At 37.4% G+C, this 21851-nt stretch overlaps 1 protein-coding gene across 1 annotated transcript in view; it reads left to right on the forward strand.

The window, feature by feature from the left end:
- Window positions 1–16481, forward strand: part of prim2 (DNA primase subunit 2) — a 31867-nt gene extending 15386 nt beyond the window's left edge. Inside the window, exons 9-14 of the mRNA XM_084736638.1 lie at window positions 709–781; window positions 1086–1271; window positions 9418–9544; window positions 9785–9867; window positions 13263–13331; window positions 15647–16481. Of these exons, the coding sequence (XP_084592764.1) occupies window positions 709–781; window positions 1086–1271; window positions 9418–9544; window positions 9785–9867; window positions 13263–13331; window positions 15647–15874 (766 nt within the window). The 3' untranslated portion in view covers window positions 15875–16481. The remainder of the gene's footprint in view (window positions 1–708; window positions 782–1085; window positions 1272–9417; window positions 9545–9784; window positions 9868–13262; window positions 13332–15646) is intronic.
- Window positions 16482–21851: the final 5370 nt, after the last annotated feature.

Genomic DNA, 21851 nt, shown 5'->3' on the forward strand with positions numbered 1-21851 from the left:
CTAAAAAGTCCATTTAACACATTTGTTCAAACAGTACATGTGCTGCTAACCTCTGGTGCTAAGGCAGCGTATCCTGTTGATATCCTATCATACTGTAAAAACCCTTTTCACCATTGAAAGTTAATGCAAATCAGTGCACAAGTTTGCACTGAATAGTGGCTTAACAGCACCAGACTTCATTTCAGCTTCAATTGAAAAGAGGAGCGGCTCAGAACACAGTGAGGGTGTTTATCTTATTTTAGATAAAAGTAAGAACATGAATATAGGGGAGGAAGAAGTCATGTTGCCTGATTGTTGATGGGGATTAGTGGGCAGGTTGCTGAGATTAGTGGGCAGGCCACTAATCTCTATGGTAAGGGGAACACAATGTGGGCCTCAAAGGGTTGCCAAAGTCATCGACTTAAATCTACTGATAGCAGCTTAGCAGATTTAAGTTTGTTTGTGAGAAGGTCACAGGGGATGCATTCATTTTACTTTTTTAAAATTATTGTGTCCAGTGTCTAAAGTCTGGTCTTTAGAGTCAGGTCTTAACCTTATTTTCTATATTAAAAAGAGACTTTATTTATATTGAAGAAACATGTCTTGGAAAATATAATCAGTTTTCATGGTAGCCCCGATTGCTTCTAAAATTATATTAATAATACTAAAGAAACTGAGTCTTATTTGTCACAGTCCTGATATTTTTTAAAATATTTTTTCTTATTTTAGTCATGCCTATGTGGGACAGGATTACAGCATCCAGAAGAACGTTGGGAAAATATCCTTGGAGCAAATTGATTCAGTAAGTTGCGCTGACCATCTATTCTTGCCATTTTGCTTGGGGATGGATTATCTAAAAAAGGGGGAAACTTGAGGTTTGTATAGTCATTCAGGTGCCCCATCTAGGAATGACTAGAAAGTGTATTTAGTGCCACTTAAGTTTAAATCAATCAGTTAACTTATGTGTAACATCTGCGCCATAGAAAAGGAAAACATAAAATTTGAGAGAGGAGGAAAAGTTCATTCAGAATAAAAAATTTTTTTAGGTACATATATTATAGTAGAAGGGACCTGCATGTCAGTCATGAATTGTTGTGTGCCTCCAGCTTTCAGCGAAGTCGTTCCCGCTCTGCATGAGGCAGCTCCACCAGAGCCTCCGAGAGAACCACCACCTCCGCCATGGTGGACGTATGCAGTACGGCCTCTTCCTCAAAGGTATCGGCCTCTCTCTGGAGCAAGCGCTGCAGTTCTGGAGGTCAGAGTTCATAAGAGGCAAAGTGGATGCAGACAAGGTAATTGTGACAACAGTGATTACATTTGTTTTAAAATCCAGGATTCCTTTATAAGAAATATGAGTAACTGTATTTACCTTGATGTGGGCTGCCCTGCTCACCTGAATGGCACTTCAAGCAAGGGGATGGAATGGTGGGGTGTATTGTCATAATAAGATCATAGTCAACTAAATTAACTAAACTGAAAAATCACAAAAATTCCAAGCCACTCTTTTTTAAAACAATTAAAATCCCAATTAAAGTGCCTTCTTTACAGCAGGGTCACGTTAGACCTTAACGTGTTGGTATTAAGTCTGTGTCAGGAGGTCAAAAATCCTTGAGTCCTTGACTCCTGTTTGTTTGTTTTTAAGGTCTAACATGATCATGCTATGACAGTTTATCCATTTTAATTGTTTTTAAACAGAGTGCCTTGGATTTTTTTTTATGATTTTTGTGTACAAGTGTTTTATCCAGGAAGCAAACAAACACATTTTCAGGTCCAGGAAATGCTCCTACCCAAACATTTTTTAAGTTAACTAAATGTTAGATTATAAAGAAACACATGACAATTATGCAATAACCCACTTAATCAGTGTTTATGAAATATGACATATGCCAACAAAATTGGATAAAATGGTTTTATCGTTGTTTGACTTTGACCAACAGTTTTCTTTAGTTTTTAAAGACTTATGTTTGCTTAATTATTTGAATACTGATAAAAGATTCTGAGGCAGAAATAAATTATGAAAAAATGAAAAAATAAGTAACTGACAAAATGTGTACTTTAATTTTCAATTAGTAATCAAAAATTGGATTACAAAGGGCCTGCATCCAGTTATTCTTCTTGGGTTGTCTGGCGGAGGTCTGTTCTCTACTGAATGCACTCTTGTAGTTTGTTAATTTTTTGCGAGTGTATCCTTTGACACCAAGTTATTGGACCACAGGGCAGCGATCTGAATATCTGAATGCCTCTCCCTCTCTGGAGTGCTATTCAACACTTAAATGGGCGCTGCCATTTCACCGGTGATGGAGTGACTCCATCAAAGCTGTATTGATTGAAACAAAGTTCACTGGTGTCATTATTTGCACGCAGTACTGTGATGAGGCTAATGAAGACTTAAGTGGTCGTGGGCTCAGTTATTGTGTCCCTCAGTAGAAGACAGAGACGCAGTAAAGACATAAAATTGTTCTGCATGATAGGACCTCGATCCTTAATGTGAGTAAGAGACAATAGTGACAGGAGACTCCACATGATGGAAGAGTTTGAATGGAACATACAGTGCAGAAATGAATTATGCTGTCCATTTTTGTTGTAATGCTTATATTATGAAATGTATTTTAAACCAGCTTGGACTATACCAAAATTTATTTAACAGTTCTCCAGTGATTTTGTTGTTGACATTTTGGACATCAACAGCTACAGCATTAGGTTTTGTTTTCTTAATTAAGTCCTTAGATACCTGTGGATATGTTGTTATACAGTGTGTCTGACCTGAGTACATGGTTCAAAAGTCTGGCCTTATAAATGTTAATGCATTTACTTATTGAATGGCAACAAAATAACTGCCTGTTGAATAGATAACTGTGTGTCTATTTGCTTTCGGAGATATGAGTAAACAGAGAGGCCTGGTAAAGCATCCCGAACAGTGATTTTGGGAATAGATATTTTAGATTTTACACCAGTGATACCATTGTCCATCACTGTGTTTCTCACACTCATACATATTGCATTTTTGATCTCTCTTCAAAAGATGTAGCATTAACAGAGTGCAAGGTGAGTGCCAAGAAATCCTCTAATTGTGCCGAGCTGAATAGACACTGAGTGCAGTAAATTGGCGTGGTAGTGTGTGTGTGTGGTGTGGGCCTTGATCCCTGAGCCATGATATCTTTGTATAATGATTTGTAGTAGTGGACCACATGGCTGGCACGTCACTCCAGGTAGTCTGCACTCTTTCCAGTCTGCGGACAACTATTGCATCAGCCAGACAAAGTATCCGGGCATGTTGTGTGAGTATCTTGAGCCTCTGTTTCCTGCTGGTGCCAAAGTTTTTCAGGAGTAATGAGAAGACGCATCAAAGAATTCAGATTCTGATGCACAAAGATACACAGAGAGTCCTTCATGTTTTTAGCTGTTCAAGAAATCTGATGCTTGTTCAGAAATCAGTCACTTGTAAGGTTTTTCACATCTCTTTTCTGAGTGCGAAGTAACAACTGCGACAAAAAGGGGGAAAGTGACAAAAAATCTTCATGGGGCAGGAATCAGGAGTTTGGTATTGCCACATTTATTAAGAATTTTAGCAAGTCTATTGTGTAACATTAATCGAACACAAACCTGGTGTGCTTTGTTGGTCATTATGGAAAATTAAACCATGAAAGTGAAATAATATCTAAAAAGAAATTCTAATAAAATCTAATGAAATTTGCGAAATGTTTAGTTTTGGCACTATATAAGATAAATAATTGGGCTTGTACTTAAAACATATCAGCCAAATAGTTAATTGTTAGTTGCAATGGGGTAGAGCTGCAATTGCAAAAATCAGCAATTGATTCATGTATTCAAGTATTTTTTAAAGAATAAAGTCTAGAATTTCTGGTTCCAGCCTCTTAAATGTTTTCCAGTTTATTTACCGCTTTTGACAGTAATCTGTATATATTTGGATGGTGGATAAAAAAAACAAAACAAGACATTTAGGGATGTCATCTTGGGCTTTGTGAAACACTGATCAACATTTTCTGACATTTTATAAACCAAACAACTAGTCAATTAACCAAGAAAATAATTGACAGACTTAATCAACCCAAAAATAACCATTAGTTGCAGTCCTAAAAGAGCACCTGTGTTTAAGTCTAGGGTAAATACTTGTTGGGGAAATGATGCAGAGAATTAACAAGGTTGCATCACTAATCTGAGATGAAAAGCAAACAAAAATATCACCAGTAATTTGTGTAGCTCTTTGAAATGGTTTTGCACTGCAGTTGAATGTCTTAGAAGTCAGAACAGTTATTTTTGAGTTGTGGTTTTCTTTACTTCCTGATTATTTAATTCAGTAAGAGTGAAAAAAACATATTTTCATTGGAGCCATCAACAAATTTCCCATCACGTTGTGTTGTCACAAAAAGACAGTAGCAGAATAAGCAGTTTTGTCATTTACACCTGTTAAAGCAGTGTTTTTAGATTATTAGAGCAGTGTCCTGTCCTTGTATGTGTTATTGGCCCTCAGTAAGAGCCTCATGGCAACAACAGTAGGCTGGCTTCATGATACAGCCCTCTTTGATGCTCCATTTCTGAGGTGGCTTGGCTCCCAGAGAAAACCATGATTGGTTGTGCACAAAGCCCAGCACTTGTTCCACAGCAGAAGCAGCAGAATCGTGCTGACCAGATCGCAGTTCTCACAATGATGTATGTGTTAAGTCAGGGACTGCACTTTGTGGCAGGCTGCACAAAAGCCTGCTTATTAGTATGCGACAGGCACAGAGGAAAAGATGGGAGGCAGCGATGCCGAAAGGAAGGCCTGGAGGAAGAGGCAATGTAATATTAGACTAGAGGGAGAGAGAAAATTGATGAAATCGACTTGATCTGTCCATTTTTCTTGTCACGGAAGTTAGCCTATTCATTTGGAGGAGTGTCTTATTTGTAGCACGTCTTAGTGTGTTCTTTTCGCCTCGGGGTAGGACTGCTTGTTTTACAGATGTTAACTTTAGGTTAATTAATTTCCACTAACTGACATCATTTTTCACTTTATAGGTTTGGTTTCCTCTGGGGTCTTTTCTAACAATGGAAGACATTCATTAGATGACACTTACAAATTTACGCCATGTTAGTTTTTCTTTTTTTTATCACAGGTATTTAAAAATGTCCAAATTCTCTTATTTCAGCTTCTCCAATGTGAATATTTTCTGGTTTCTTTAGTCCTCTTTGTCAGTAAACTGAGTATCTTTGAGTTGTGGACAGAACAAAACATTTGAGGATGTCATCTTGGGCTTTGGGAAACACTGATCAAGATTTTTCACAATTTTCTGACATTTTAAATCGATTAATCAAGAAAATAATCAAGAGATTAAACTATAATGAAAATAATTACTGCAGCCATATTTGAAGCCCCTTACTTTTTCTTCCCTAAAATATATACTACACTTTTGTAATTTTTGGTTATTGCCTCCCTTTTGAAGGCGAAATATTTTCTTTTTAAGAGATCCAAAAGAGACTATTTTGTGTGTGTTTTTTTTTATTTTTGTGCTTGTTTTTTCTTTAGACATTACATAAAGTACAAGACAGCAACTTTTGATTAGAGAGTAGAATCATTCTCTCATCAGGAGCCAGGAATTCACTGGGACTTCTACAATTTAAAACATTTTTTTTCTGTCATGAGTTAAAGATACCATAGTTACCACAACAGTTATAGATACCTCTGTATGACCTGCATAAGCAGGTGAGAACATCAGTGAGAAAATCGGCTATTTCTAGATAGTTCTTCTTCATTGCTGCCATGGTGTCAGAACCTCTGTGAAACGAGCTGAAACAATCTTGTCTTTACTTGTTTCCAGGCAAAGTTATAGTGAGGTTGGCCAGTTAAAGAAGAAGGAGAATTTTTTTATTTAGAACATTTTTTTTTATCAACGTTCTATGTTGTAGTTATTATGGTGGAAACACCGCTTTTTTCCAAAGAGGCCTCCAAAACCAACAAAATTTGAAAGTAGCTTTATATATAAACAGGATATCTGCCTATGCATCACTGTCTGATACAAATGATCAAAACGAAAAAAAGTAGGGAATAGCTCTTCATTTCATTGCTCTTGCTGAAATATATATATTTATGTAACTCCAAGTGGCATTTCTTTTACTGAGAAGTGTACCCCAGGGCTAGACTGACACATAGATGATATTAGTTTATCACATACTATATCATATCATTAGATGCTGCAGTACAGAAATACCAAAGGTATGTTTGAGGTTATTCAGAAACCATTTTGCTATAACAGTTTTTGCACTAATATGTTTAATTTTCAATTGTAAAATGTGTGAAACTTTTAAACTCTCAATTTTTTAGGCACCAGTAGGACTGCACCCAACTAAATGTTTTCCCAGTCAACTAGTGGTTCTCAGTTTTAAACCATTAATCAACAAAAGAATTAAGTATATCATTTTGCCAGGAGCAAAAACTGTTTGTTTCTGAATGTGCTGGAACATTCAGCAGGAGACTGAACAGCGTATAATCTCTCATAAGTCTCATTGCTCTAAACACAGGAATGAATAACTTCCAACTTCACAGTAACAAATATTTGCAAACTTATCAACACAAAGGATGGTGTATACTTACATACATGTATACTGTTAACTTGCTAAGTTACAAGCTCACTCGTCATTCGCTCCCTGCCTCTTGTCTATGTCTGAACCCGCTGTGTCTTCGGTGTGTCTGGAGTCAGAGTCCTTGCCAGTCGCTGTAATGTTAAATCAATGAGGTACTGTGTCCCCGGTCATCAGACTGGCCTTCATTAGTCTCTGAGAATGTGTCCCCGTCTAATCAGACTGCTAATTGAGCTAACTAGCTAATGGTAACCACAGCACAGTTAGCAGCAGTGCACCAGTGACTACAGTAATACAAGAGAAATGTTCTGTGTTGCAAAAATCCCCGCGCAGCTCCCAAATGGAGTTGGAGTTTCCTGTGACTAATGAATAAATGAAAATATGGTTGACTAATACTCTTCTCACTGAACAGTTTAGGGGTCAGCCTGAGGTATCAGCCTTGAAAATTCAGTATTTGTCTGGATATAATAGGCCTTTTTCACAGCAGATGTTTTGACTGGTCATAGGAAAAACACAGGTGTTACTAATAACATTAAGGATGGCTCGGTTTTATTCTAGTGTCCTGTTAAGCTGTGACAGTGTGACAGCATGCACAACACCAGGCCCCTGAAACTAAAGCAGGTAAATGGGATTTGGCCATCATTAATTGTATTTTTTACACCTGTGCTTTTCCTTTCCAATGACATTAAGCTTTCTTCATCCAGTAGATGGGTTTGCAGCAGGCTTGTCACAGTGTTTTAGGGACGATGCAGTTCTAATTTGTCTCCATTGCCTTTTAGTTTAAAATCCTACTTGTGCATTGTGTGTAAATGACCTTTTAAAAAGCGATCCTTTTCTTTCTGCAACATCAAACTTCTCAACTTGTGTGCACTTGCAGTATTTTATAGTCCCTTCACCTTTCATTGTTCACAGGCTATGAAAAGGCCTGTAGTGCAGATTAAAAAGGGACGTATTTTAAATGGTATTACATATACAAGAGGAATTGGAGCTACAGGCATATCAGTCACTATGGACTGAGCCTAAGAAGCCATGCCAAGTTTACACACATGCACGCACACACACGTACGTAATCCCTTTGATTGTGTCCTATTTCTCTGTCTCCACTGCCGCAGGTTTTTGTGAATGTGTCCTAGAGTGTGGGGGGATGTTACAGTGATGTAGCCCCATGAGCCAAGATGTGCACGAGAAGAGCTGAGGCTCTGCTCCTTTAATGCATCTTTTGTGCTTGTGTTTAGACTCTGTTTTTCTGAATTCCCTCAGTTTGGAGGTCAGCTGTATTAGAGTATATCCAGGATTATCTGAAGTGTAGGCTGAAGTGTAGGAACGCAGTTGGTGATTAAAAAAAACATTGAAAATATTGTATTATTTAGAGAGGTTGCCTTCAGTGTGCATAAAATATAGGACAAGTTGACAGAAAATTGCAAGCTGCTTTGTACATCTGATTGCTGAGGGGAATCTGAAAACTGTTTTTTAGGACAAATCAAAAGTCAAAATATTTCACTCTATTCTGTTAGTACACATTAGTTTCATTTTTGAAGGTTTAGCAGTAGAGCTGTTTGTGGTTAATCCTTTTATTTTAAACAAGGGCATGTTTATAATCTGTTCTTGTGAAGTTATATCTTTATAATCATCATGCTGAGAAAAAGAAAGCAGACACCTCAGTCTCACCTGGAAGAAGTGAAAGTTTAATATCATTCCTAAGTCTTTGTATCACTTTTTTTAGACCACATAGGATTTTTTTTTATTTCCTAATTATTTCAGATAATACATATTAAACACACTTTAGTGCCAGTGGAGTTCCAAGATTCGCTTTAATAGAGTAGGGGGGTCTTAAATCAGGAAGTGGCTTCTTGAATCCCTAGAAGCTCTACATAATTAATATTTGATTTATTGTACTTAAAGAAGATTTTATGGATTTTTAAATTGCCACTGCAGCTTGTCACATTAGCAAGTTCAAGGGTTTTATTGCAACATTAATGTGTTATGATGGGTGCAGTCATGGTGATTGTGTTCTGCCACTGTTGAGGCACACTGTGTGTATTTTACTGTTTGATTTTTAGAGGCAGGGTCCCTGTAATTCATTTTTTATGGTTGCACATAAGCACTGTACATATAAAAAGGGTTTCACCACGAAGATTGAAGAGTATGAACAAACTGGACAGAAAACGGTGTGAGGGTTTGCAGAAGTCAGCCACTTAAAAGTTTATTGATACGGTTCACTTGTGTCCTTGACTTTGATGTTTTGCTTTTTCGGGAGCTCGTGTAAAGATTTCCACAGATAGAAATATATCTATGACCACATTACAGCAAGGTTTAAATTCCAACAAACTATGTGCTTTGCTTTAATTACATTGGGCAATGCCTAGTTTTGTCCAACTGTGAATGAAGCCTGTTTGTCAAGACAAACTTTGAGCTGGGCCAGAGAAAATGTATCCAAATTAAAATCTGGTCACTTACTGGTCTCAGTGAACAGTAAATATGGAAGTGCTGCATTTTTAGGTAGGAATTGTGGGGACATTTCACTGAATACTGGAACACTGTTTTGGGATTTCTGTCATTTATTAATTTATTTAAAATATACTCTCCATAGTATATCAAAGTGCTCTGCAGGACAAGGGCCACAAGTGATGAGAGGGAAAGATGGTCATATCACGGTATTCATAATTCAGCTATCTCGGTGTGGCGACACCACTACAGCAGGTTCTCTCTAATAGCTCTATATTTCATTGAGGAAAACACCCTGTCAAATCTGACATGATGTATGACAATGTCTCTTTTCACCCCAACCTTGTCCCTCTTACACTCTCATCCTCACTAATGCCTTCGCTTCCTCTTTCCCGTCTTCTCTCCCTCTCTCTGTAGTTTGACAAAGCATATGCCTACGGCATCCGCCACATGTTTGGCAAAGAAGGCAAGCGAGCAGACTACACCCCCTACAGTTGCATGAAGGTGATTTTATCAAACCCACCCAGCCAAGGCGACCATCATGGTGAGTTGACGGCTGTTGGAAGAAGCCATTACCCATGTGATAAGCCACTCAGCTGTCATTATCAGGCTTTTTAGTTAAAGTACTTGGCTTGGAAATACTGGCACAACTGACTGTGTACATTTTTCATTACCAAAGTCTTTTATCACATGCTGAGTTTCCTCCTGTCAATGAAACAAGCAATATGCTATCTTAATTGTTTATTTATATATGTATTTATTTAAATTCATTTTATGTTTGTAGGATGTCCATTCCGACACAGCGACCCAGAACTGCTGAAGCAGAAGCTTCAGTTCTACAAAGTGTCTCCCAGTGGAATCAGTCAGGTGGGTGCCGTCTTGTCAACAGCGGGTCTCTCAAATAGTCAGACAGCCCTCCAGCCGTCATTAACCGCTTCTAACATAGTCTGTATTATATTTGTCCTCTGATCTCATGAAACTTGGCAATTATAAATTTATTTTGTCCATGGGTTTATAAAATCTGTGTCAAATAAAAAACTCATTCACAAGTCGACAAATGGTGTGACTCACTGGGCCCTGGCTTAGAAACTGAGTTTTGATAAAAATCCATCTACAGTAACTATAGTATAGAACAGTGGTTTTCAAACTTTTGTGGCCAAGGCACACTAAACATCCAGCAAAAATCTCAAGGTCCACTTCTATTCATATCCATGCAAAAAAAAAAACCTCTATTACCAATAGTGGAAATAGTTACTAGCCAATGAGAGACAGAGTTCATGGAGTGCAGGTGGAGAAAAACAATCAAACTCTAATATTTCCCACAATTCAGCAGCTGTGCAAATGGAAAAACTGGGATTCACTTTAGGGGTGGATGGTATGAACAGTATAGAAAGTACATCGGTATAAATTAACCCTGTGGTGTGAATTTTGACCCTTTCATGCTGACTGGTAGAGCCCTCCCTTTGCTTGACCAAAAAAAAAGGAAGTTTTTTTGAAGGCTTTTTGTGTAGCATGTAGAATTACATATATTTATTATATAATTATACAATATTGGGAAATGAGTATATATAAAGTACAGTATTTTCTAAATTAAAATTAATTCCTAACTTTTTGAATAGTTTGCAACAATAATGTATGGTTGTCACAAAATCTCAGGCCCGCCTGGACTCGCAGCACACCAGTGTGTCTTGGCACACGGTTTGGGAACCGCTGGTATAGAAAATACACAAGTTGAAAGTATTGGCAGCACAGACTTGGCACTAACCATTGCAGGGCAGATGGCAGACACCAACCTGTGACTGACTTCTGAGAAGAATAAACATTGAAACAGAGAGACATTGTGCTGACAATAGTTTTGTGATACAGGGTGCAGCACGACAAGACAAATAATCTACTGCTGTACGCGCATCTGTCCTGTGAGCTAACTGCTGATGTCAAAGTGCTAATATGCTGATATTTACCAGGCACAATGTTCACCATCTTAGATTAATGTGTTAGCAAAATAACATTTAGTAATTAGCACTAAACACAAAGTACAGCTGAGGCTGATGGGAATGTCATTAGTTTAGCAGCTAGTCTTGTGCTAGCTCTGCAACAATTAATCCAATATTCGGTTAGTTGTCAGCTATTAAATCGATCTCCGGCTATTTCGGTAACTGATTAATTAACTGGATTGAGAAATTTGTTTAATAAAAAAAATCAATTGTTTGATTCCAGTTTCTTAAATGTGAATATTTCTGGTTTCTTTAATTCTTTATTACAGTAAAGCGAATATCTTATCTATATTGACCTTTTTGACCATTTTCTGACATTTTATAGACCAAGTAACTGATTGATTAATCGAGAAAATAATCAACAGGTTAATTGACAATGAAATAATCATTAGTTGCAGCCCTTTATTAAACATTTAAAAAAATAACCTGATGCTGAAATGTTAATTGATCACTAGAGTATTTATTTCAAGGGCAATTGATGCAATAGATGTTGAGATATTTCTCTGAAAAAGACAAGTGTTCAGATCATGGTGATGCCAGAGGAAATGATATTTCATAGGATGAATGATGAAAAATCAGGAACACTACAATGAGTAGGTTTCATCCATGAATGTCTGTAAATAAATGTAGTGAAAATCAACATAGATACACACATCAGATCTTGATTTGCTTTACTGTTGTTTTCGATTGATGATTTACAGCGTCTTCCAACAATAGTAGTTTCTGAAAAACTTGAAATGTGTAGATAGCTTTAACTATGTTCAGGTGTCTGGTGGATATTCAGTGTGTTTCTCTAATCCCCTAAGAAGCCTCCAGAGTAAATCTCTCAAATAGGAGGTGTGATATTTGCCTTTTTGCACGAGAGAAACTAGAAATAAAACTCACAGCACAGCCACTGTTCGCCCTTTATTATAAGTCTTTTGTGTGCATTTTTGCAAATGTTCCTCGTATTCCATTAAACAAAATCATAAAAACTGCAATATCTGGCAGAGACTAAGAACAGCTCGTCACTGATCTAATAGCAGCCCCAGTGTTGAGCTTGCTCGTGGCAGTATCACGCTGGAGGCGGCCTTCAGGAATATGGGGAATAATGAAGGAGCCAAATACAGATTCTACAGAGGAGTCTCTCTCTTTCTCTTTGTGAATGCTGAAGACCTTGAATTTATTTTTCAGCGGGTCAGTCACCCCGAGTATACAGTCACACTAACACTGCAGTGGTTTTTAGTACAGGAATGTGAGGGCACTTCTGTGACCCAAGCAAAGTCTGTTTTTTCTTTTTCATAGAAGAAAAGAACAGAACAGAAAAAAACTGGAAATCCCAAAATTGAAATGTACCAGAAGACCTGAATGGTTGTTCTACAAAGGGTTGACTCCGGGCATGAATACATAATTCAGCCCAAATAAGCCTGATCTGTTTTCATCACTTTTGCAAAGATCTCTTGAAGGATGTTTTCACTGCTGTCATTATGATTTATGAGGATTGTTTGTGGAGGTAGCCAATTAAAACAATTTTGACTACAGGGCTGCAACAACACAAAATGTTGACATTATCCTCTGTAAATGCTCTGTGGCAGTATCTAAAGGGCAATAGTTCAACAGCATAAGGAAACAGTCTAATTTAAAGGAGAAATCTGTCATATATTTTCTGTGAATCATCATAGAATGATTGTCCTCCTTTTGAAATTTCAATTCCAGGCCAGAACAGCTGTTTTAGTGTGCCCATTTCTCTTTAATTATCGGTCCAATTTATGCTGAATGTTTGCAGAATGTCTGTTTATGAGTCGTAAGAAATAATGATGTTTGTAACGGTTAAATTGAGCAATATGTTAATGGAGTGTGTCAGGCAGTGAGACAGGCAGCCACTGAACACCAACTCCTGAGTGTGTATTTTCCGAGCAGTGAGCTTTTGTTTTCAGGATAATAATCTTTAACTTTACAATGACAGACAATTAATAGTTATAAACAGCTGTTCAACTTACAGTGGAGGACTTGTCCTAATTTTTTATTGTCAAATTACAATGTTATCTTCATTTTGCACTCCTGCAGCCTCCCTGAGCTTCCTGAAGTCTGGGAGGAGGGGGCAGGGAGAAACATGTTGCTTCAACCATAGATAGTATATTAAATAGGGATTCAACTGATTTAATATATTGCCTACATCTCCAACGCAATATTTTGACTGCAGTGTTCATTTTTGAGTGTGCAATAGGTACACGTTGTTCCTTTGAACTTAACCTGGTGTCTTGGAACTTTTTATAACCCTTTTTGCAGATCCTGGAGCTGGTTAAAGGGATGCACTATCAGCTGGCGTGCCAGAAGTACTTTGAGCTGACACACAATGTAAGTACAGATTTAATTTGAAGCAGGGAGTAACTGGGGCTACCTGTATCAGAGGCAGGGGGTTTTGGTTCTTACATCTCATGCATGAAGGCTCAGGAGAGACCCAGAACTGTCATCCCCTCCATCATTAGCTGGCTGTCATAGCCACTTAATTTTATAGGTTTATTATAGCATTTGGATCTATTTTGTCCCCTGTGGATACTTATTTAATTTAATCTGTTTTAGTTTGGATGCTTGAGTCATCATCCCTTTCAGTCACACTCAAGGTCCCTGTTGTAAAGAAAAGCAACGACTGGGGGGGAAAAAACAAGGTCTCTAACTCACAACATATTTACTTGTGACATTAAATGCATGACATTCAGCTGAGTTTGGCACACAGCTTATGATTTTGGATGGTTTCATAAAAATTCAAGGTTTGGACTTGGCATCAGTTGTTAACATCACTTCACAGTATTAAAGCAGTATAACATACCAAACCACTTGGAACATGGTAGAGAAATTTACTGTGATTGTTTTGAATATCACGTGCATGTGCTGTCACAACTCACTTTCAATAAGATTAACTGCAAATACTGTCAAATACACCATGCATTGCTCTTTAGAACTCCCATAAGTTACCAATTAATTAAGCAACACAACTTTAAGCATGTTGTTTTGGAAGACTTGGATGAATTGTTGAGTAACCGCAGAAATTGACATAATTTGTGGCCATGACAATAGGCTTGTTTTTATGTCTGTGCTGATGAGCAGGGCTAGGTATTATTTAAAGAAAATATGATACCAGTTCCCTTAAAGTAATGCCAATAGATTACATTTGATACCTGTGTTTTCTAATTCATCCCATATGAACTGCAGCTTTCCTGAAACAAGTCTTTCACATTTTATGCATTTATTTTTTATCAGACCCCACATGTGTGTAGCCATACTTTTGAATACTCTGTCAATAGTCTGTAGCTGCTGCAGCGGTGGGCTCACATGTCATATTAAATTGAAAAACACTTGTGGTGATGAGGGGAAAGAAAGCCACCTACACTTCCACAACCTCTAAAGGCCACTGATTAACAAATTGTATCTCATTGGTTTAATTTGTTGCCAAACATGAACATAAAGATGACAAGTTGTGGTTTTAAAGGAAATGAATGGAAAAGAGGTAACTAACTAAGCTATCCCCCTCCTGTCTCTAGCTTAATGTACAGACATGATGGTGGGATCAAATCTCTCATCAAACTTTTGGCAAGAAAGCAAAAGAGAACTTTTCCCAAAATGTCAAATTATGACTACAGTCCCTTTAAGTCTTCTTTAGGGAATAGGCATTTGCAACCCCGGCCTATCTGGTTACTAATTTTAATGGAAAAATACTGTGATCATTGTTGTTTATAACCATTACACGTGTAATCATTTAGTCCATGCAAACAGTTGATGGAAAAAAAAAACAAAGATGTGTTCTGGAGTCATGTGTAAAATGAATTTATTTGCTACACAGGACAATTTGCACACATTGAATTCACATTCTTAAGAAGCTACTAGCTGATAAAAGTGAAGATTTAACAGACGGATGTTTTGTGTAAGAGTGCCGGCGTGAAGCAGCAGGAGAAGCAGTCAGTATTGTTCAACAACCCTTTCAGCCCCCTGCAGATCCATTATAAAATGTTTCTAGGAAGCAGTAAAATCTGAACATAACTGCCCTTAAAGTGCCTCAAAATTGGTGTAGAAAAATATTTTCTTCACTCCAGTGGCTCAACAGGCAGAAATAGCAAAAGTAAAATGCCTCCTTACTGATCTTAACTTGGCACTTGGAAGACACTGACACTGTTGTGTACAAATCTGTTATAGTAAATTAAAACATTTACTCATTCAAGATGAAATGGATTTGAAAACATGAATCACAATTATGTAGTTGTTTAAAAAAGATGAAAAGGTCACCAAAAGAGCACTTGGAAGAGCTTGAACTACATCTTTTAATTGATTCATAGATTTTTACTCAAAATGAGTGATTTTGGCATTTTATTTTCTGAAAGGGCATTTTCGTCTCTTCACTGTTCTCTGATGGAATAATTAGTCAGAGACTTAGCTCACTAATTTGGCCATGAAAACCTGCTGTCCTCATTATTGTTAATAAATTGGTAAATTGTTAGTCAATTAGGTTTTCCACATCATCCCCAATGAAACAGATGTTACCAGATCTTATAAAAGGTGACATGACATTGAATCAGTCAGTTTGCTGCTTATCTGCCACTTCAGTGAAAACAAACTGCTATTCTTACTTCCTCTTGACCTTCCTCTGCCTGTGTTTTCTCTTCTTTTTGTTGGGCCAGATTGACGACGCCAGTTTCTCGCTCAATCACCCCAACCAGTATTTTATAGAGAGCCAGAAAGTGTTGGGTGGAGGCAAGGACATCAAGCGAGAGATGGACACTCCACAGAGGTCGCAGGACAGCTCTGCCACCAGAGGATCCAGTGCAACTCGAGAGGCAGTGGCAAACGCCTCCCAGGACTTGGCCGAGATGACAGAGGACCTGGACTCGTTCTTTCAAGATGCCTGATTTTAGTTTTTGTTTTATACATGTAGAAATAAATGTTTGTCTTTTCTATGAGGACTGGGGGTTTGGGAGTTGGTCCATATTCTCACTTGAGTTATCTGTATCTGACATGTTAAGTATTAAATTTGCATGTCAGTAAGTTCTCCATGATTTGTTAATCTGTTCTCAACAGACATTGCTCTAACCTTGAAATGACATTAGTCAAACCTGAGGTGAAAGCGAAAACAGCCAATCATCTTGCTTATGGTCTTATTTGCTTATGTAAGTCATAATAAAGCATAATATAAAATCAAGACTCTTTGACAAACAGCTGAAAACTCCATATAGTTGCTTTAACATGCCAGTGACACAGCATCATTGATTTGGCTGTTTAACCCGAGTGTTAAAAGTCATCTCAGTTTGTTTTCTTTCTTTGTTTTCACTGTGGTCTGAACTCAAATTGCGCATAGCCACTTTCAGTGCACAGTGTTTTGGCAGGGACGTGGTTTTGGGGGTGATGACTAGAACATTTCCCAGCTGTCTCAGAAACAATGTCATTGTATTTGCTGGCAGGAGTATGGATGAATGGTGGCAGGAGGATGGATGAAAATAAACAATTTCCACAGTTGTATTATGCCGCCTTGGAATATTGCCTCATAGTGCACAATGCAGTTTATTCAAAGCACATGTGGTCAGAAGATATTTCCTCACTCTTCTTTCCAACGTCTGCTCAATAATTTGTGAAAAATGGTCTCAGTGTCAGGAATCTTTCACACTACTGTGGCAACGCAGGCTGCTGCTCTAATCTCGGTTCTTTAGGAGCTCTTATCTACGCTCTTACTATATGCTTTTTACAAGATTACCAACTTTTGATCCAATTAGATGCACCGAACAGGCAGCCTTGAATTACATGAATGCAAATTTGTTTCCCAGGAGGCCAAAGGAAATATCGAATGATTGAGTGAAAGCCTCCTTGGGTAATTTAATGATTGTTAATTTTAAATCAAATTTTATGTCCCTGAGGGCGTCAAACCTTAAAAAGAAAAAAAAATGTATACTCATTTCCTCTGCAAGCTTTTCTTTTTCAAGACTTTCTGACATATTCAGACCACAGTTCATCACTGTCTGACGCTCGTAACATCAGAGCACAAACACGTGGCTCTGCACCAGAGCTGCACATAGCCGGAATTAAATTAGGTTTTAAAATCCAGGCATGGTGCTTGACATAGAGAGGATTTATTCAGTATAATAAGGCAACTGGATAACAGTGCACAGCCGGGCTGCTGTCAGCAAGAGACCCTTGATGTTTAATATTTGGTTGAGCATGACTACGTTTGACAAAGCTGGCACTTTCTTAGACTGTGGGCAGGCAGTTGACTAGGACGGTGTTTATCTCCTCCGAATGGATTTACAATCATTAGTCATGAACTTGCTTGCTTTCGTCTTTTGATTTGTTCTCTTCCTGTTCCTCATTACATGGGCGAGAGGTGTTCTTGGGGACGGTGCATTATCCGAAAGGGCAAGAAATTGAATCCAAGGCCTAACTGCAACATTTGTTTCATGAGCCTTGTATGGAAGCTGACATGCAGGGTGAATCTGTATGCATGAAGGTGAAGCTGTGAGTGTTGCAGCTTTGTGAATGTGTTGCAATCTGGAGCTTGTAAATGATGTAAACACAACAGATCCTCAGGTTCATTTGTATTGCACACAGACAAGTAATCTCAGTTCAAATCTAAAAATGAACAAAAGTATGATATAGGAATTCTAATTTAACTCAATTCAATTCAGCTCCTTTGTAAGGCTGCAACTAATGATTATTTTTTATCAGTTTATCAGTTTTTTTTTCAATTAATCTATTAGGTATTTGTTGATAAAATGTCAGAAAGCGGTGAAAAATGTTGATCAGAGTCTCTCAAAATCCAAGATGACATCCATCCAAGATGATGTCCACATTCCAAAAATATTCAGTTTACTGTCATAAAGGAGCACAGAAACCAGAAAATACTCACATTTTAGAAGCTAGAATCAGAGAATGAGTATTTTTTCTAAAGAAATAACTCAAACTGATGAATCTATTATCAAAATAGTTGGTGATTAATTTATTAGGTGATGATTTATCGACAAATCATTGCAGCTCTGTTATCTTGTGATGTGGAAATGCAGCAGAACAAATCAAAAGGATATTTGTCAGTAGTATTAAATACTCAAGACTGACTTTGTTGTACATCACTATTCACAGCATGATGTTTCTCTTTGTTCTCTTCTTAATGTAATGTCACCCAGGGGACCAGATGTGCAGCAGTTTGATTTGTTATACCAGAAAAAGCTCTAGTTAATTTGTGGATTTGTGTGTGTTTTGTTTTCTACTTATTTTGAAAGAATAGATGACATCCCATAAAGCATATTTGTATATCTCGCCCTCCAGCTTCATAAAAATGAGCACAATTTATTTGATAACTGTCTCATTCCTCATTTCAGATCTCATAAAAGGTTGTTTAGTCACGAAGGAATATTAGCTTTTTGGTGGGAGGAAGAGCAGTTTGTTTGGGGTCTTTAGTGGATTCTTGTCAAATTAGCTGCACTGCAGTCACAAACTGTGGTGTCCCTGCACTGGAGCCACTGATAAAAAATGTTTTTTCAAGGAAATAGAACGTTTGAGCAGATCTGATGCAAAGCTTGATGGGGGCTAAATTAGTAATAACATCTTCAGTTAAGTGTAAAGTGAGTGTAAAGTAGATTGCTTAAAGGCTTGGAGTTGTACATGATGCTTTGTATCGTACATAAAATTGTGTCAGAAATTCTAATACCTCTTTCTTGAAATAAAAGCTTAGGAAACTGAGGTTCAACACAGACTGAGTCTTGAAAGATCAGAGGTTGGGTAAATTAATGATAAATCAACAATGAAACAGTTCAAGTGCCAACTAACTACTTTCATGGTTGGAAAGCATGTGTTTATTATTATTTGTTATTTGGTTATTTTATTCAGTAATCTTAGGCATAAAAGGTGATCAAAGGCATCAGTATTAAAATGTGAATTTATCTAACATGTTGAGGAATCCAAAATACAGACCAACTTAAACAACTGTCCAAAATGAAAAAGACTGACATTTTTTTATTTAGGCTTAAGTGTTCCACCGTGAAAAAATGTGTATATTTAAACAGAATGGTAAAGGGAGTGACATTTCACTCCTTTTCTCTTCAGATTCACTCAAAATGTCATCCAAAAGTATATTCCATATGTACCGAGTCCACTGTGCAGCCCAAAGTCCCACTGGGATGTATTAAACACACAGTGCTTGGATGCTTGCTTTGCTGGCAAAGACAGCAGGACAAACTGTTTTACCATGGAAAACATTGTTCCCATCAGCTAACAAGAGCCTGCATGAAGATTGTATCTGGAATATCGTGTGAAAGAAAAATTTGTCTTTGTCTGGTGTCTTACAAGAGCAATCAGCAAGGTATTTTTCAATTTTAACTATGTCACTTCCCCCTGATATTGTGGTTCACTAAAAAAATAGTATTGTGACTTATTAAAAGAATTGTCCAGGCAGATAAGTTTGTGAGAGTGAGGATGTGAGCAGTATGGTATTGTGGCAAGTTGTAAGACTGATAATGGAAATGATATAATTTTAGCATTGCAGAGCACAGTGATTCCAAGACTGATAACCTTGATTATCATTTATATTCGCTCAGTTTGCACAGATATGTGTTTGATGCTAGGGGTGTCGGTGGGATATAGCTTGGAAAGTGTTGCGTGGAGGAGACTGGAGTCTACCCTTTTTACAAAAAAAGTTTACTTTTGAGTTTTTGTGCATGTGCATAATGTCAACAAAATTCACTGTCAATGGAGCACCGAGGAAAAGAAGTGACAGACTGAGGAGAGTGAACTGGAACATCAGATTCGGAGCTGGAGCAAAGAGGACACAGGTGGACATTTTACCTTTAGCCTTGCAAATGAATGCTGAGTTTTCTTGTTGTTTAAAACAGACAGCACCAGTCAAAGGTTTGGACTCATCTATTCATTCGAGATTATGTGGAATTATGGAGTAAAAAAGGGCAAAATATGTTTTTGCTTTTTAAGAATCAAAAATATAAAAGTCTCTCATACACTGTCTTTTGCACTTGTAATCAAATATTCAATAACAACTTATTCTGGCATTGTCCAATACCGGGTAATTTCTGGTGTGACATATTTAATTGGTTTTCTAAACAATATAAAATAAATAAACATGCAGCCGGATTTGGCAATATTTGGCTTCTCTGACAAGACAGTGGTCTCATCAAAGCATGGTTGCAGCTAAAAAATGATCATTACTAAACTGGGAGTCTCGTTCATCCTCATGTCTCAGAAGGTGGCTCAATGAAATGGTTTCTACAGCTGAGATGGAGCAGATCCGTTTGAGCAAATGGATTTCACAAAACTATTCTCAGAAGGTTTAGAAGCTGTTTCTGGGATTACTTGATGAGACCTAACTGTGCAGCTTATGAGCTCTGCTTCTATGTTGCATCTTGTATTTTGTGCAAACCCTGTCTTATCCTGACTGACTAATAGTCTGACAATCCTTCTATTTGTGCATCTTCTGTTTCTTTTGTTTGTTTTGATTTCATTTTGGGGTTTTTTTTTCATTTGTTCCCTTGACTTTCCTGGAGAAAGGAGACAGTCTCCTGTTTTGGTTATATTGTTGTGGACTTTCCGTCTCTGGAATAATCTTGGGAGCGTTGCCATTCTTTTTTTTTTTTTTTTTTTTTATACTTTATGTAATGGTATTGGGTGCTTTATGTCTATTGTGTGTGTATTGTTTTATTGTAAAAAAGTGAAAATGTAATAATGTCTTCAGACTCTGCTTTTTATTGTCAGCTCACGGTCTTCTCAAATGCACGTGCAGACCTAAGGTTTTTGCTCTTTGATATTTTAGGTTCTTCAAAGTAGCCTCCTTTTGCTTTGATGTCAGCTTTGCACACTGCTGGTATAACATGAACCATTTGTTCCTGGAAAAAAAAACAAAAAAAACTACTAGAGTATATGCTGTATATGCACAGGTGACTAAGACCTGGAGTGGATGTCAAGTTTCCCAGGGTTGTGTTGCTGTGACATGTAATTGTTGTCTAAATGTACGACTTATTGGGGCATAAATGAGGGAAATTCATAGTAAAGCAGTGTCTTCACTTTACCTGCTTCCTGTCCATATGCCCAATTCTTGGTAATGTAATATCTCTAAAAACGCAATGAGGGAATTTCTTCAAACTTCAAATTTCTTGTCATTTGGTACAAGCAACCACTTGGAACCAAGGATGAACTGATTTGGATTTTGGTGGTCAAAGGTCAAGGTCACTGTGAAGACAAAACATGGTTTTGGTAATAACTCAAGATTAATTTGCTAATTATTTATTCATTTAACACAAATGTCTGATAGAATAAAATAATTAGGTTGTGATGGTTTATATCTAAAAGGTCAAAGGTTAACTTTACTGTGACACCATGTGCAGTTCACTATTAGTCGTCTGTTCTCCATAAAAAATAGTCTGAAGACAGCATGTTTCATTCTAGAAATTATTCACTGGACTCGTACATGTTAATATAATGATAACTTCCTTTTTGCCAAAAAATACACTTAATAACTCCTATTAAATTCCCTCAAAGTCTTCTTTATACTGTATATATTATACGAGAGACATGGACAGACATGGATGAACGATGAGCGACCTGACTGGTTGGCAGAGGCGTACAACTTGGAGGAGCGGTTTTTAGTTCTATTTGAACTGAGGCCTGGATTTTATCCCAGCACATACAGAATTTCCTTCTATTTGACTTTCATGTTTTTGGGATTTGGAAAAAGACGAATACAAACAGAAGGTGAACATCCAGACTTAACATGTGGCCGGGAATTGTTTTTTCCTTGTGTTGGGAGGTAACACTGATGCTGGTTTTTGCATCAAATATGAGAGTGAATTTAGCGGGAAAGTCAGTCCCTACATATAAGTTTTATTATGAAAACTGTCT

The sequence above is a fragment of the Lutjanus erythropterus genome, chromosome 14 (assembly GCF_056507025.1).
Source record: "Lutjanus erythropterus isolate fLutEry1 chromosome 14, fLutEry1.hap2, whole genome shotgun sequence".
Taxonomy (NCBI): Eukaryota; Metazoa; Chordata; class Actinopteri; order Lutjaniformes; family Lutjanidae; genus Lutjanus; species Lutjanus erythropterus.